General features: G+C 41.9%; 1 protein-coding gene across 1 annotated transcript in view; it reads right to left on the bottom strand.

Moving 5' to 3' along the window:
- The window catches only part of CACNA1I (calcium voltage-gated channel subunit alpha1 I), a 665,843-nt gene that overhangs the window by 42,087 nt on the left and 605,179 nt on the right, over window positions 1-18,577 (bottom strand). Inside the window, exon 32 of the mRNA XM_073549592.1 lies at window positions 149-265. Within this exon, the coding sequence (XP_073405693.1) occupies window positions 149-265 (117 nt within the window). The remainder of the gene's footprint in view (window positions 1-148; window positions 266-18,577) is intronic.

Below are 18,577 nucleotides of genomic sequence, written 5' to 3'. Positions count from 1 at the left end.
TATTTTTATGAAGCCATAAAATGAGCACAATGAGGTGTTATCTCGATGGTTCTGATGGGGTCCTACACAAGATAATCCATGTAGATTAGGGAAGTAATTAAAATCTTCTCAGTTTAGAATTCCAATAATTGACAAAATTTGCTTTTACCTTCATCTCCTTTAACCGACTTGTGACACCTTGTTCTTCTGAACTGAGATCATCAGTCAATACTGAAGAGGACTTGTCAGAGGTTAAAGAAAAGGCCTCCATTTCTGCCAGCTGGACCTAAGCAAAACCATTATTAGTGATATGGATTTATGAGTTGCCCTGTTCAAACATTTTACTTTTTCCTACTTAGCATAAAATCTCCGATTAGAGAATTAAGCTTCCAGAAGCTTTACTTAAATCACCCCTGACTGTTTAGTCTACAGGAGAGCAGGTATTTTATGTTAATCCAATATGCTAATCCCACAGTGCACAAATTCAATACAACTCATAAGCAATGCATGGAAGCCAGCAGTGTTGTTTGTAGATAAACCCCTTCTAGTACCCTCAGGACTGTTCATCTCCAGGAGACCACAGTGGCTTACTATGTTTAGTAACTAAGAGCCTGGAATAATCAATACATTGCAGCCACGTTAATTGGCAATTATACCAACACTTTCCACATTGCTGTGGACTTTTTTCAATCGACATCGTTAATCAAACAGTGGTGTTACATTTGAAGACGACAAGGCTAAATGTGGATAATTAGAATTTTAACAACTTTGCAACAGGCAATTGGGATGGTGGCAATTAACCAGACAGGATGTGCTAATAAATCTAAGCATCCAGGTGCCGAGTGTGATGTGTGTAGTATATACTGCATAGCCAAAGCTCCAACTCCTTGACCGTAGGGTTAGATTCACACATTGCTTTTGTATCTGTTTGACAAGGTACAGGATACAATAGGATGTCCATCAAGCTGCCATTGACTATTGTACAAAACAAATTATCCATCTGGATGAAATTAAAAGGATGTAGTGGCTGAGCCTAGGGTATACTTCCGTAAAGATTAGACTAAGGTCAGATGCCGATATGGCCAGGATTAGGCAACAGTCCAATGGACACTCTTTCAACAGATTACGTTGGGCAAAACAAAATTTCAATAATCGATTATTTTTGTTTGCCAGAGAGAAAAGCTGGTGCCAGATAAGTCTGGCAGTGTCTCCCCTATAAACAACACAGTAGCACTTGTCGAACCAAGAGTTTCTGTGAATGGAATAGGTGGTAGAAATAACTGTCACATGAACGATCATGTATGAGGGTCTTAAGTTTAAACTGAGTTTCAGCAATCAACCATTTTGGAGACTTTTGATTATATATATATATAATAATGATGAGGACATCCAAGGGTCACATAGAAATATATACTCAAGTGAGTATCATGAGGCAATAAAGCAAATTTACAAGGAAATTTCTAAGGAATAGATAGTGTCTTACCCTTAGTCACCCTTACTGACAAAGGACGTTGGCACCCTAGGGATCCAACACGGTGCCACCACTCAGCGTCGGCTGTCGCTAACTGACCCTCATCAGACTACCTTAAACAAGCCACCACTAACACCCAAATATAGTGCTTAACCCCTTAATGGCCAGGGGTATTTTTGGTTTTGCATTTTCATTTTTCCCTCCCCTTCTTTCCAGAGCCATAACTTTTTTATTTTTCTGTCATTATGGCCATGTGAGGGCTTGTTTTTTGCAGGACGAGTTGTACATTTGAACGACACCATTGGTTTTACCATGTCGTGTACTACAAAACGGGAAAACAATTCCAAGTGTGGTGAAATTGCAAAAAAAGTGCAATCCCACACTTGTTTCTTGCTTGCCTTTTTTGCTAGGTTCACTAAATGCTAAAAGTGACCTGCCATTGGTGTGAAAGGGGGGTGATTTAAACTTTTACTTTTTTTATTATTTTCATTTTTTTTAAAACTGCCATAGCACGATCGGCTCTGTTACATATAGGCTCAGATCGCCTATATGTAGCAGAAATACAGCATTGGTATGAGTGCCGAAAACCGGGTGGTGCTCTTAGCAATCAGGCATCAACAACCATAGAGGTCTCGAGGAGACCTCTGGTTGTTATGCCAAGGCATCACTGACACCGGGTCATGTGACGGGGGTCAGCGATGCGCACATTTCTGGCCGCACGGCCGGAAGCGCTGGTTAAATGCCGCTGTCAGTGTTTGACAGTGGCGTTTAACTAGTTTATAGGCGCAGGTGGATCGCGATTCCACCTGCGCCTATTGCGGGCACATGTAAGCTGTTCAAAACAACTGACAATGTCCCGGCTTTGATGCGGGAGGCATTCAATGACGGACTGTGTCCGTCATTGAACGTTAAGGGGTTAAGTGCTTTTGAATTGTAAATAATGAAGGGTTTGGTATACTTCAGTGAGTCTCTTGAATATAAAGTTTCATATAGGAAATGTTATGTAATGTTCAATACTCTGAGATCAGTGATTGGATGGAGGAGAGATCTGATATATCTAAAATATTCTAAAATAGTTTGAATAAGTACATCTGCAACCTGATTAAAACGTGCAAAAATATCTAAAGTCAATTGTATACATCATACATTCTGTAACCAGTTTAAAGAGAGCATATCCACAATATGATTAATACATGCAGATAGTGCAAGTCACTTCCAATAACAATGTAATCAGTAATATATACTGCTCAAAAAAATAAAGGGAACACTTAAACAACACAATGTAACTCCAAGTCAATCACACTTCATGGGATATTAATTTTAATTTACAACAATCATTTTTATGTTTTATTGCTGTCACGATCCATTTTTGGATCTGTGTCAGATCGGGCTTCTCACATTAAAACTTTTTTCCCTTCAGGCCATCGGGGTTAATATCAGTTTTTCCCCCCAGTGGCCACTGGTGTAACTACATGGCTGGTGAGTTTGCTGATGCAGGTGGTGACCACTTCCACCTTCCCTTAAAGGGTCACCTGGTACATCAGCTGACTGTTGGTTATACAGGTCCTTTTGGAAACCATCCGTGCTGACGAGAGGAGCTTTCTGGTGCTGTGGTGATTCAGCTGAAAGTTGTGTTTGGGTGCCTTACTCTGCTGTGCGGTGCATTGCAGTGGTTAATCATGATTTTGTGTTAATCATGATTAAGACCTGAGGCGTCGAAACGCGTTGTTCTGCAGTCATCCGACTGATATGCTGTACCTGCTGGAATTTTAATATGTATTGGCACAATAAAATGGATTTTTAATTTTCCATTTCTGGCGCTGGAATTTCTTCTTTTTTTCCTTTTCACTATTGATTGACTGCCTAGTCAAAGCCGTGTGCAGGATTTGGATTTTACCAGCAAGGCAGTACGGTGAGCTGGATTATTTTCTTCCCTTTTTTTTCATATCTTATAAAGGTTGAACTTATCTTATAGTAGAGTACGCCATCTCAACGCATTTCCTCCTTTATATAACCATAAGAGGTTTATCAGGGGATATATTACCTTATGATACTCACCTGACTATTTCTATATTACCTTTAGATGTCGTGATTATTATTATTGGGTCCTAAATGGTATTTTAATAATACAAATAAAAGTTACAATATTTTTAAGGGTTTTTCTAATTTTTTTCTACTTAATAGACCCTTTTATATACTACCTAGGTTTTCGTGAGATGCAGAGTCCTCTTGTCAAGATTGCTGGGGAACCCAGTGGTCAGTCCCACAGCAATCAGTAAGGTATTCTTTATCATCAGGATCATGGAAACCTTTTTGGGGGAAATAACCTTTAAAGACCAAATGGCCTCTGTTCAGTGCATTCACCATGATGCATACATTAAACAGTTGCCTCTTGTGGATGCCCTAGAGTGGTTTCACCATCCACTGTAAAAAAAAAAAAGGAAACATCTTAACCCCTTCACGACCTTGAGTGCATCCATGCATCCAGGTTGGTAGGTACTTACCAACCTTGGACATCTGGATATGTCATATCTTTAATGTGGTATCGCAACCGGAGTCGCGGTGATCACATTGAAGTGCCTGATGAATCTTGCATCAGGGCACCAGAAGTCGTCATACCAAGGTGTGGCGCCAACTACAATCACTGTGATTAGCTGTTCAATTCTGAACAGCCAATCACAGCGTTTTCAGTGTGTCTGTGCATGCATCCTTCAGCCATCCAGTGCTGATAAGTGACACATCACTGATCAATCTCAGGTTGTAGCTTTTTTAATTTTTGGTGTGAGAAAAAGAATAAAATAAAATTTAGATTAGTTGATAGATAGATTTAGCGACGATAAAAATAGACTGTAGTAATCAGCAACTACTACAGTATTTTTTACGGAATATAGTCAGGGTTAATGTCAGATAATTGCAGGAGCTCAGTAATTTTTTTTTACTGACGCCCGTTTAGTAAGTTTGTTTTTTATTTGACCAAATTTTTATATTCGTTTTATTTTTGTTTCTAGATTCTTTTATTATTTTTTTCTCTTCTAAATTAAAAATGTTTACACCAAACACTCACACACACATACATCTGAATAAAATTTGGTACACACAAACACCGTATACGTGAAGAAATGTTCCACTTGTCCCAATCTCTGTATTCAGCAGATAAGGCATTTGGCCTCCTTGCCTCTGACACTGATAGTGAGGGAGAGATTGCCATCTTCCTTTATTTTTCATCTTCCTCCCCCTCCTCCTTGTCCTCAAGCAATACTGAACTGCAGATGCCTCAGGACAGAAAATGAACCAGCACCCACCGCTACTGACCCCATATGGACCTCACCCCCCTAAAGATTATGAGCCATGGATTCCTGATTTTGTGGTACAAACAGGAATCAAATTTGACAGCACTGGCCTGTTCAAAGTCTTTTACTTTGAGGATTTTGAAAACCTTATGGTGGCCCAGACAAATTTGTATGCCAAGCAATTTTTGGCACAAAACCGCCCTTTATAATTTGTGAACAGGTCCCCTGTAGATGCAGTAGAAATGACGACATTTTGGGACCTTGTCCTTCACATGGGATTAGTGAAGAAACCAGAGCTTCAGCATTATTGGAGTGTTGATGTTTTATACAACATTCCACTGTTCAACATGGCTATGACCTGTAAGCAATTTAACGCAATCCAAAAATGTTTGAATTACAGTGATAAAGCACAATGTCCTTCTCGAGATCATCCTAACGTTGACCAACTTTTCAAAGTTCGGCTGGTCATTGAGCACTTCAGCAACAAGTTTGCTGAGGTGTACATTCCCCGAAGGTACATCTGCATCGATGAGTCTCTAATCCCCTGAATGTCCCCCAGTCCTTGGAGTGAGTGGGAAAATTGTATGAGGTTTGGTGCACCCACTGCTGGATCAAGGTTATAATCTCTATGTAGGTAAAGAGTGGAATGCAGGTATAAAAGTTAAGTCCCTCTCAGTTCGAGCTATAGCAGCCTGCGGTGCTGTCTGCAAAAATCATAGAGGCCTTCATAAGCTGCTAATCAGGCAGCTGCTCAAAAAGGGTGAGAGCAGAGCCCAAAGTAGTGACACCATGCTGGTGGTCAAGTAAAAGGACAAGAGGGATGTCCTTTTCTTAATCTGTATACATAGTGATGGCAGCACCTTCAGCACTGTACGAGGTACCTCTACACAGGTCACCAAATCAGACTGTGTACTGGGGTACAACAAGAACATCGGGGGTTGATCTCTCTGATCAAGTCCTCCAGTGCCATGAGAAAAGACAAGGTGTGGTACAAGCTGGTCGTGCACGTCATACAGATAGCAATGTACAACGCTCATGTGCTATCGCGATGTGCAAGCCAGACTCGTACCCACTTTTAGTTCCGGGAGGTAGTAATCAAGGCCCTAATCTGTGGAGATCAGTAAGGAGCAAGTGCCAGTACTTCTGGAATTGAAGGTGCTTGTTCATACCAGGCCAATATTTTTCAGGTGTGGTCTCTCAAATCACAAAGAAAGGAAGGTCACAAAAGATGTGCAAAGTGTGTTACAGAAGGGAGATACGCAAGGACATCACTTATCAATGCGAAACCTGCCCCTACAACACTGGCCTGTGTGACATACACTACACAACTCACGTGTGCCAACCTGATGTACTCCACACAACTTACGTATGCCAACTGAACAATTGATGCACTGTACACAACTCAGGTATGCCAACCTGATGCACTCTACAGAAATGATGCATGCCAAACTGATGCACTCTACACAACTCACGTATGTTAACCTTTTGTACACTACACAACTCACGTATTCCAACCTGATGCACTCTATACTAGTCACATATGCCACTACATTATAAAATTCACATACCAGGAAACACCAGATCAATTCCAATTTGCATCACTTGTTGAGGTTTCTACTGTTTAGGCACACCAGGGGTTCTCCAAGCGCAACATGACGTCCGCAGACAATTCCACCAAAGTCTGCATTTCAAAACATCACTCCTTCCATTCCGAGCCCTGCCATGTGCCCAAACAGTAGTTTTCTTCAACATATTTTCTCCTACATATGGGGAGTTGGTGTATTCAGGAGAAACTGTACAACAAATTTTGTGGTCCAGTTTCTCCGGTGACCCTTGTGAAAATATAACAACTTGGGGCTAAAAGAACATTTTTGTGGAAAAAATGTGATTTTTATTTTCACAATTCAATGTTATAAATTTCTGTAAAGCACCTGGGTGTTCAAGGTGCTTACAAAACATCTAGATACGTTAGTCGAGTGGTCTAGTTTACAAAATGGTGTCACTTTTGGGGAATTCTACTGTTTAGGCACATCAGGGGCTTTAGAAATGGGACATGGCTTCCACTCTCGATTCCAGCCAATTTTGCATTCAAAAAGTCAAACGGTACTCCTTCCCTTCTGAGCCCTGCCATGTGCCAGACAGTAGATTTCCCCCACATATGAGATATTGGCAAACTTAGGAGAAATTACACAAGACTTTTTTGGGTCCATTTTCTCCTTTTACACTTGTAAAAATAAAAAATTGGGTCTAAATAAAATTTTTGTGTTCATTTTTTTCCTTCCACATTGCTTTAGTTCCTGTGATGCACCTGCAGGGTTAGTAGACTTCTTGAATGTGGTTTTGAGCATCTTGAGGGGTGCAGTTTTTATAATGATGTCACTTTGAGCTACTTTCTGTCATGTACCAACTAGAGTGTATCAATCTCAGTAATAAAATATAAATATACAGATCTGCTCAAAAGTTTACATACCCCGGCAGAATTTTTTTGCTTTCTTGTCCTTTTTACAGAGAATATGAATGATAACACTAAAACTTTTTCTCCACTCATGGTTAGTCGTTAGGTGAAGCAATTTATTGTCAAACTACTCTGTTTTCTCTTTTTAAATCATAATGACAACCCAAAACATCCAAATGACCCTGATCAAACGCTCACATACCCTGGTGATTTTTTCCTGATAATATGCACAGAAGTTAGCACAAATGGGTTTGAATGACTGCTAAAGGTAACATCCTCACCTGTGACCTGTTTGCTTGTAATAAGTGTGTGTGCATAAAAGCTGAGTGAGTTTCTGGGATCCAGACAGACTTTTGCATCTTTCATCCAGTCACTGACATTTCTGGATTATGAGTCATGGAGAAAGCAGAAGAATTGTCAATGGATCTACGGTTAAAGGTAGTTGAACTGTATAAAACAGGAAAGGGATACAAAAAGATATCCAAGGAATTGATAATGCTAGCCAGCAGCATTCAACATGTAATTAAAAAATGGAAAATCAAGGGCTCTGTAAAAACAAAACCATGGACAGGTAAGCTAACAAAAATTTCATCCACTACAGCCAGGAAAATTGTTCGGGTGCAAATTAAAACTCACAAATAACATCAGGTGAAATACTGGACTCTCTGAAATCTAGCGGTGTGGCTGTTCAAGATGCACAATAGCAGTTGAGGAAAAATGGGCTGCATAGTCGAGATGCCAGGAGAAAGCCATTACTGGGTAAATACCACAAAGTATCTCACCTACAATAGGCAAAATGGCACTGAGGCAAGCCTCAAAATTTCTGGAACAAGGTAATTTGGAGTGATGAAACCAAAACTGAACTTTTTGGCCACAACTATAAACGTTAAATTTGGAGAGAGGTCAACAAGGCCTATGATTAAAGGAACACCATTCCTACTGTAAAGCACGGAGGTGGATAACTGATGTTTTGGGGATGTGTGAGCTACAAAGGCACAGGAAACTTGGTGAAAGTTGAAGGAAAGATGAATGCAGCTCGTTATCAACAAATACTGCTGCGTATGGGACATACTTGGACGTTCCAATATGACAACGATCCAAAACACAAGGCCAAGTCAACCTGTCATTGGCTACAGCAGAACAAAGTGAAGGTTCTGGAGTGGCCATCTCAGTCTACTGGCCTAAATTTCTTTGAGCCAATCTGGGGAGATCTCAAACGTGCAGTTCATGCTAGAAAGCCCAGGAAGTTACAAGAACTGGAGGCTTTTTGCCAAGAAGAGTGGGCAGCTTTATCATCTGAGAAAATAAAGAACTTCATCCACAACTACCACAAAAGACTTCAAGCTGTCATTGATGTTAGAAGGGGAAATGCACGGTATTAAGAAATGGGGTATGTAAACTTTTGATCAGGGTCATTTGGATGTTTTGGGATGTCATTATGATTTAAAAAGAGAAAATACAGTAGATTGACAATAAATAGCTTCACCCAACCACTAACCAAGAGTGGAGAAAACATTTTGGTGTTATCATTCATATTCTCTGAAAAAAGACCAAGAAAGCAAAAATTCTGCCAGGGTATGTAAACTTTTGAGCACAACCGTATGTATATATATATATATATACACACACACATACACAGTGTATATATGTATATATATATATATATATATATATTGTGGTGTAGTGACCACTGTGTCCACAAGGGGGTGCTGTGTGGATGTCCAAGGAGAGAGGATGAATGGCAGAGTCATGAATGACCATTATGTATCTCAAGGTGGGTGGCCTTGAGATGGAGACTGATGTGTGTGTTGATCAGCAGTGATACTGCTGACATGTTGTGTCAATGTGTCCGGGAGAAGTCTCCAGGTAGCTGGAGAGATGGGCAGACCCAGTTACCTACAAACTCACCCAGAGGGTGTGTTTAAGAACACTGTTGCAAAATGTGTGTGAAGGGTTCAAGGACCTGTGATGAGGTCATAGCCATGTGACCCGTGGGCGTGGCTACAGACCATATAAGGTGGCCAGAGTTGGTCACATGTGGTGAATGCAGGGACCTGGTTGGTCCGTTGTGAAAGGTCCCGCTGGGAGATGTGTCTCCTGGCTAACAGCATGTGGAGTGGCTGTGTGTAATGGCCGCATGTGCCTGATGATTTCCTGGAGGGAATGGATGTCTGCAGCATGGAGAAACAGCCATGAGGAAACCCTGACGTGGGTGAGATAACTATGAGGCTGAAACGCCTGTGTATGCCAACCTGTGTGACCACAGGGAGGACAGAGAAAAGCTCTGTCAAGGACGCTATGCTGATATGAACTTTATGTTGCTTGCTTTGGTTTATGCTGCATAAATAAACCGCATGGACTATAATGGTTTTATGGAAAACCTGTGCTGGATCTGGTTTTGTAGCGGCGAAACGAGAATCCCCTATGTGAATGACAGCGCTACCTCACAATATATATATATATATATATATATATATATATATATATACAGTGGGGAAAAAAAGTATTTAGTCAGTCAGCAATAGTGCAAGTTCCACCACTTAAAAAGATGAGAGGCGTCTGTAATTTACATAATAGGTAGACCTCAACTATGGGAGACAAACTGAGAAAAAAAAATCCAGAAAATCACATTGTCTGTTTTTTTTTTTCATTTTATTTGCATATTATGGTGGAAAATAAGTATTTGGTCAGAAATAAAATTTCATCTCAATACTTTGTGATATATCCTTTGTTGGCAATGACAGAGGTCAAATGTTTTCTGTAAGTCTTCACAAGGTTGCCACACACAGTTGTAGGTATGTTGGCCCATTCCTCCATGCAGATCTCCTCTAGAGCAGTGATGTTTTTGGCTTTTCGCTTGGCAACACGGACTTTCAACTCCCTCCAAAGGTTTTCTATAGGGTTGAGATCTGGAGACTGGCTAGGCCACTCCAGGACCTTGAAATGCTTCTTACGAAGCCACTCCTTCGTTGCCCTGGCAGTGTGCTTTGGATCATTGTCATGTTGAAAGACCCAGCCACGTTTCATCTTCAATGCCCTTGCTGATGGAAGGAGGTTTGCACTCAAAATCTCACGATACATGGCCCCATTCATTCTTTCATGTACCCGGATCAGTCGTCCTTGCCCCTTTGCAGAGAAACAGCCCCAAAGCATGATGTTTCCACCACCATGCTTTACAGTAGGTATGGTGTTTGATGGATGCAACTCAGTATTCTTTTTCCTCCAAACACGACAAGTTGTGTTTCTACCAAACAGTTCCAGTTTGGTTTCATCAGACCATAGGACATTCTCCCAAAACTCCTCTGGATCATCCAAATGCTCTCTAGCAAACTTCAGACGGGCCCGGACATGTACAGGCTTAAGCAGTGGGACACGTCTGGCACTGCAGGATCTGAGTCCATGGTGGCGTAGTGTGTTACTTATGGTAGGCCTTGTTACATTGGTCCCAGCTCTCTGCAGTTCATTCACTAGGTCCCCCCGCGTGGTTCTGGGATTTTTGCTCACCGTTCTTGTGATCATTCTGACCCCACGGGGTGGGATTTTGCGTGGAGCACCAGATCGAGGGAGATTATCAGTGGTCTTGTATGTCTTCCATTTTCTAATTATTGCTCCCACAGTTGATTTCTTCACTCCAAGCTGGTTGGCTATTGCAGATTCAGTCTTCCCAGCCTGGTGCAGGGCTACAATTTTGTTTCAGGTGTCCTTTGACAGCTCTTTGGTCTTCACCATAGTGGAGTTTGGAGTCAGACTGTTTGAGGGTGTGCACAGGTGTCTTTTTATACTGATAACAAGTTTAAACAGGTGCCATTACTACAGGTAATGAGTGGAGGAAAGAGGAGACTCTTAAAGAAGAAGTTACAGGTCTGTGAGAGCCAGAAATCTTGATTGCTTGTTTCTGACCAATTACTTATTTTCCACCATAATATGCAAATAAAATGAAAAAAAAACAGACAATGTGATTTTCTGGATTTTTTTTTCTCAGTTTGTCTCCCATAGTTGAGGTCTACCTATGATGTAAATTACAGACGCCTCTCATCTTTTTAAGTGGTGGAACTTGCACTATTGCTGACTGACTAAATACTTTTTTTCCCCACTGTATATATATACACATACACAGCTCTGGCAAAAATTAAGAAACCACCACATCAAAATCCTGTCATGGGCAGCCCATTCTCTAGACCTGAACTCCATTGAAAACCTCTGGAATGTAATCAAGAGGATGATGGATAGTCACAAGCCATCAAACAAAGAACTTCTTAAATTTTTGTGCCAGAAGCAGTGTGAAGACTGGTGGCAAGCATGCCAAGACGCATGAAAGCTGTTTATAAAAATCATGGTTATTCCACAAAATATTGATAAATGAAATCTTCCTGAGTTAAAACATTAGTATTGTTGTTTCTAAATGATTATGAACTTGTTTTCTTGGCATTATTTGAGGTCTGAAGGCACTTTTTTAAAAAAATGTTGACCATTTTTCTTTGTCAGAAAAAAATACAAAATTTATCGCTTGGAAATTCAGAGACATGTTGTCAGAAGTCTATAGAAAAAAAGAACAATTTATATTCTAATCAAAAATATACCTATAAAGAGAAAAATCAGACAAATTGAACATTTGAAAGTGGTCTCTTTAGAGGTGTGGGGGGCCAAAATAGAACTTTTGCTATGGGACCCTGTGAATTCTATGTACGCCCCAACTTACAGGGCAGTAATAATGAGGGCAATCTGGCCTGTTGTTCGGAGCTTTGGTTTGCACAAAAAAGTCATGGTTCTCGGCAGCACACTGTCCTGTGTAAACATGACCTACACTGCCAAAAACAATAGCAACTTTGCCCATTTAGTGTTTTTTTTTACGCTACAGGTTGTGCAGTACGAAAGGACCTTTGGGCGATCTGGATATTTCCATCAGAGAGAAAAGCCTTCATGTGCATGTAACATATGAGTTTTTAAAACAACATTTTTTTGGCCCCACAATACACTGAATCAAATCGAGAGAATTAGGACTCATCCAGGTGAACTACTATCTTTGGTATCATCCAACAGTGACCTGGAGTTTATAGTAAAATATAAGGAATTTTCTCTTATATAATCTGCCCTTATTAATGAATGGATGTTGTTGTTCTGTCCCTTGTCCATCACTACGACATCCCTACGTCAGTCCATAGACACTCACTACTCATAGATAAAGAAAAACCCTACTTCAATTTTACATCTTCCTTACATGACACATGACATTCTGTAAAAACTGGAAATACTGGATGGAATTTCGAAAGTCGGCAGAGTAGCACATGACCAGACCTGAACAAGTTTGGACTTGGTATTGAAGCAGTTATCAGAGGATCAGGCCCCTGGGTTAATGGAACAATATTAGTTAAAAGTTATAAAACTTACTATTTAAAGCTAATTCATGGGGGTTCTAATATATTTTTAAGCTGGACAAAATCTTTAAAGTCCTGTCCGGTCCTATGTTGCTTTGGCGCCTCCTCTTTTCTTACGATTGCAGTCCTGCACCCCTGCTTGATGTGGATCATGCATCTTAGCTCATCCAGTGTCATCCATCAACACCTGCGCAGGCGCACTTCATTCTGCCCTACTCATGGAAAAGCAAAGCACTGTAATGCGCATGTGCCGGTTTTACTTCCAAGTCATCAGTGCTCTTTGGCCTTTCCAAGCCCATGCATATTAAAGTACTTTGCTCTGCCCACAGAAGGTTAAAGTGAAATATCCCTGTGCAGGAGCGCGATTGGGGGACATTGTATGGATGAAATCATATGCATGAAGCAGGAAAGGAGGACAGCGATCGCAAGAAGAAAGGAGGCGCCAGATCAAGACCTTACATGCCCATCGGACCGTATGGGAGGTATAATAAAAGTGATTTTTTCTTTTTGTACTTTGTAGAGAGGATTTTGGACTTACTGTACATATGGTTTACTAGAATACCGTAAAAGAGGCCTTAAAGGTAGTGGCCATTGGGAAAACATGGCGATAGGTTCCCTTTAATAATTATGAGATAAGCTTTTGTATAGCTTATAACATGGCTAAAAAGTGACAAAGTTCCCATCTATGAACCCAGATTTACAGATTACAAATAAATGAATTTAGGAAAAGTAAGGCATGTCTCTCTTCTGTCAGCGAGTTTTGCTGGGAGTCCATTATATACAGCAATGGAGTATTTTGACACAGATCAATGATCCCTGGGTGAATATCTGTCTCCATTTACTTGTCAAAAATTGAGCAGCCTAAATGACACTTGTTTACAGAAAACCGACCCTAAAAAAACTGCAAACTGTAGTCTCCTAGAGTGTGCAAAGGATTTATCTAGATGTGAGAGAGTTTAATGAACCTTCACATTGCATTGTGCATCACAGGAGACTGTAAACTCTGCAGAGCAGCAGGATACACAATATTTGGAATAAATATGTGCCTACGGGAATAAGGAGGCTTGATCGGCACAACTGACGGCCGGGTAACATTCGTATTTCTCTTCCCCAGAGAGATTACAGAAGCCAATATAGGCAGCCTATATATATTGTATTATAATTTAACTAAATGCAAGCACCATCATTGGGGATACGTAAAAAAAAATATTGGCATACGGTTCCTTCAAATAACAATGGTATTGGAAATGCCCAAACATTAGCCATGAAAATATTTAGACGAAATTCAAGTTTATTCCTGGAGCCCAGTGTTTAAGTACTATAGCCAGATCATGTTGCTCACAAGGGCCTTTCTGGAGATGCTGCCCAGTTCCGGTTGCTTTCATCATTGCTATTTGGTGGATCCCATTGTCTAGTGTAAACAGGCTGCAAATTACCAGACAAACTATCAAAACGTGCACTCATTGGGTTAAACGATTTCTGTTACCGATCGTTCTGTGTTCATCAGATGAGAGGTCAGCCCATCTAAGCAGACCTTTAAATGACGGACTAATGGCAAACTTGTATTCAGGGCCAGACTGGCCATCTGTCAAATCTGGCGAATGCCAGAAGGGCCTGTCTGGTTGTGGGCTGCCTTGTCTGCTACGTTGTTAGCATAATCGGTGTTCTCAAGACACCAATACCGTTAAGAGTTGTGATGGAGCACAAAGTCACTGACTCCATCACTTACCCCAGCAGGCCACGGGTATCATTAGAAATATTGGTCTTGTAGTAAATCTTGCTTTCCTCCATCCAGGAAAATATTAGTAATATATCCCATCTGGTTCTTAGGAACGGGGACAACATGGGCCTGTATGATTTCGAATGCCAGGGCTGAATCTCAGCCCCAGTCCGTACCTGCTTGTAGTTGATCGGCAATTATTTACTAGCCTACATTGACCAGTGCCTTAAGGAGTGAGGAATTTGCAGAAGGTTCATGGAAAGTTATTTTAAGAGATGCCCTTTTTTCTAGGTGACAAAATGAATACCATAATAGGGGTCCATTTTTCTCTCTAGTTGGTGGTCCCCCTTATTGTCTATAAGTTTTGATCAGAACATGTCCATTGCTAAACAGAGCTTTTCGGTTCAACAATTACATGAAGGAAACTTGAGTTTTACAGCTTCATTTAAATAAATTTTCTCAAAATTGCTTCTCTTAAACAAGATTTTACTGATGCCGTGTTTTCAGCATATATGATGGTGCTAAATGCAGCCTATAAATGGAGATAAGAAGACTGTGCCGAGCTCAAGTGAAATATATGTAAATGATCCATGAGCTGATAAGAGACATGATTTCGACAGAAAATGTGAAAATCTGGGTAGAGTAATAAAGAAAATAGCATCATTAAGTCACTTGCTATAAAAAATGTCAATTCAAGTAAGAACGGCTATGACCTTGCTCTGTTTGTCTCAGAAGAAAAATCTTCAGTATTTCTGCATGCAATTTCTATTATCAGATACATCAACTCTAACCGAATATTTCTCGCCTTGACGTTACTGATTCTTCAAATTTTTTAACATAGAAATATCCAGAATGCTACCTTGCTGGTACAAACTGTTAAAGAGCTCTAAATGGACTGACATAATTTTACCTATACAACATTCAGTAATACTTATTATCCCTAATTGTCTTCTAAAATCTATATATGACATTAGATTCACAAAAACTAAAACACGAAGCTAAATAGTAGATAAAAATATGTCTGCTTAAAGGGATATTCCCATCTCCAAGATCCTATCCCAATATAATAGGTGTAATAATAATATTAGCAAATATCTCCAATTAGAAATGTAGTATAGTTCTTCTGATTTGTGCTGTCTCTTTCCTCATGTGCAGGGCATTGCAGGACCTTATGTATCTATGGTTGCGTCCACTGATAAAGTGAGTTATCTAGTTGCTAGTGGCCGTAACTAGAGTTGAGCGACTTTCGTTTTTTTAGGGTCGAGTTTCATTTCGTGAAACCCGACTTTTCCAAAAGTCGGGTCGAGCAAGATCGTCCGATTATAGGGAAAAGTCGGGGTCGTCCCGAAACACGAAACCCAATGTAAGTCAATGGGGAATAAAAGTCGGCAGTGAGAGGAGGACAGGAAACACACCTACAGTGCCCATTTGAATGCCAAAAGCATCAATTCTTCTTACTTAAGCTTGTCAACCTTAATTAACTTCATAATACAAGTTACGCACTGAAAAATGGGGGTTATTTGGCTAAAGTTGTGGGGGGGGAGGGCTGGCTGCAGGTTTTCATGTGCCCTGGGCGAAAGAGCGCCCCTTTAACACATACCACAACTCATCATGCTCCGATACGGCAGAGAAATAGCGGTATAGTACAATGAAAAATACCTCACTTTTTACATCTCATGACGAGGCCCATCTATTTCTCCATACAGAATCATTGGTCCCATATAATGTTTGAAACAGTAAGGCCTCTTTCACACATCAGGTTTTCGCCGTCAGGCGCGATCCGGCGCTTTTGACAGAAACCGGATCAGGCGAAATGCAATGCCGGATCCGGTTTCCCCCCCATTGACTTGCATTTGCGCCGTATCGCGCCGGATGGCCATGCGTTTCATCCGGTTTTCGCCGGATCCGGCAATGTGTCGCAATGTGTCGCGATCCGGCGTCTGGAAAAAACGTCTACAGTTACGTTTTTTGTCTCCGGCGAAAAAGCCGTACCCGCCGGATCCGGCGCGTCCGGCTTTTTCACACAATGAAAGCCTATGAGCGCCGCAATGCGCCGGATCCAGCGAAAGCCGGATCCGGCAGCCGGATCCGGTTTTTTGGTCTGAGCATGCTCAGTAGCTCTGCCCACAAGACATATATAAAAGCAAGACAGTGGGACCCACAGCCACACCCAACATGCCACCCAAGAAAGCAACCAAGCGAAGCAGGAGAAGGCAGGAGACCACTGCAGCACCATCAGCACCACCACCACCCCAAATGGAGCAGCAAATAGAACATGCTGAGGAGGGGAGGCCAGCAGCAGATGAGAGACGGTAATTATCAAATCCCCCATTCCTCCAAACTAGGGCCATGGAATATCAAGATATTCATTGGCCCTTTGTTTCTCTTTATTCAACAGCTGCCAAAGAGATGCAGCAGCAGCAGCAGAAATGGCATCACTGGCAGCAGCAATACCCACAGCCATGGAGTCTGGCCATCAACAGGACAGCACATCTTCTTCTGGGAGCCCTCCCTCGCATCGTCAGCGTTTGACGGTAAGTTTTTATTTCCAAAATCCATCATCTCTGTAATATATGTCTATTCATTGCCTTTTATTTCAAAACAGGAATCACAAGATGAAGAGGAGCTCCCAGAAGAAGAAGGAAGGGGTGGACAGACACCTGGAGTGGGCTCACAATTGGTAAGTTTTTTGCATCAAACGCAGAAACACAACATCACACTACACACAACACATAGAAAACAATGTTCTGCAGACCACACACAGCAAACAAATGCCTACATCCAAAGACATAACATTTTTTGTTTTCTTCTCTAGTCTTCCCAATCTGGTGCTCGGCCAAGAGGTCCTCGCAGTGCCTCCCAGGGTCGTCGGCGACAGCAACGCGGCGGTCACCAGCGTGTAAGTATAAATATTTTTGCTTTTTTTTTGCACTTTTTATTTCATTTCTTTTGTGGAGGCTAATTATGTTATTTTTGTCTTTTTCTTTAACAGCCTTCACAGCGTGCTCCCGACTCTGATGGTGAGGATGGAGGACTCGATGTGGACCACCTCATCGATCTCGTCAGAGAAAGGGAGCCGCTCTGGAATATGGCTGACCGCCGCCACGCTGACCTTATCGTTACCCGACGACTCTGGGAGGAAATCTGTTCTCTCCTTGTGGGCCGCTGGGAGGACCTCGAAGCTCGGGCCCAGATTAAAGAGCGTAAGTATATACAGTACCGGTTGCTTGATGTAAACCAGTGTTTCCCGAACTCCAGTCCTCGTGGTCCCCACGGATCATGTGTTCAGGATTTCTATTTACTATGGAAATCCTGAAAACATGACCCCTGGGGACCATGAGGACTGGAGTTTGTGAAACACTGATGTTGTATACTAACCACTCCTTTCTCGTTTCAGGGAACAGAATTGTGAATCGGTGGCGGTCTGTGAGGGATCGTTTCAAGAAGGAGTTCAATAAAGAGATGCGGGCCCCGAGTGGATCTGGAGGACGCAGGAGCAAGTACAAGTACGCACAAGCCCTGTCGTTCCTCCGGGAAACAATGCTCACCAGAAGGTAAATATTACACACCACATGTGAAAAAAATGTTAGATGTAACTTTTTTTTTTCAGCCAGAGCCATACCATGTCAGTATTTTAATTGTTTTTTTTTCTCTTTATTCCACAGCACGGTGAGCAGCACTCGGGAGCCTGCACGATTGGACCCTTCTGAGGCGATCCCTGAGGAGACCGGCACCGAGGGACACTTCGACCGCCCCGGTACATCTGCACCTTCCCAGCCTTCCCACACATTCGACCCATCTGTCCCATCCACCAGCACAGGAGCATCGTGGCCGCCTACATTACATGAAGCTGCTGGTGAGGAGATCGATTTCCCTTTACCCCACCCTTCTGCCCCTGCCACCTCTAGTACACCTGCGGGTACTGGGCGGCAGCGGCAGAGGGGTCAGGAAAAGAGTTATGCGCAAGAGTTCTTGCATCTGAATGCATCTTTCCAGAACTGTCTCAAAGTCTTGTCAGAGCAAATCTCCGCAGGCTTTCAGCAGATCAACTCCAGCATTCTGGAGGTGAAGACACTTCTGCAAACCATGCATTCAGAAGCAAGATCTTCGCCAAACCACACCTTTTTCAGGTCTGTTGTGGAGCGCATGGCAACACTATCTCCTACCCAGCAGATGCATGTAATGCATTCGTGCCACGGTGCTCTACAGCAGGTTACCTCCCAACCTCCACCTCCCACCACTGTAGTTCCTCCACCTGCACCCCCTCCAGCCACTTTCCATCCTCCC

This window comes from Dendrobates tinctorius, unplaced genomic scaffold, assembly GCF_039654945.1.
Source record: "Dendrobates tinctorius isolate UK_male_01 unplaced genomic scaffold, ASM3965494v1 ptg000159l, whole genome shotgun sequence".
Taxonomy (NCBI): domain Eukaryota; kingdom Metazoa; phylum Chordata; class Amphibia; order Anura; family Dendrobatidae; genus Dendrobates; species Dendrobates tinctorius.
Note: the sequence above shows the minus strand (reverse complement) of the source record. Positions and strands in the feature narration are given on the sequence as shown.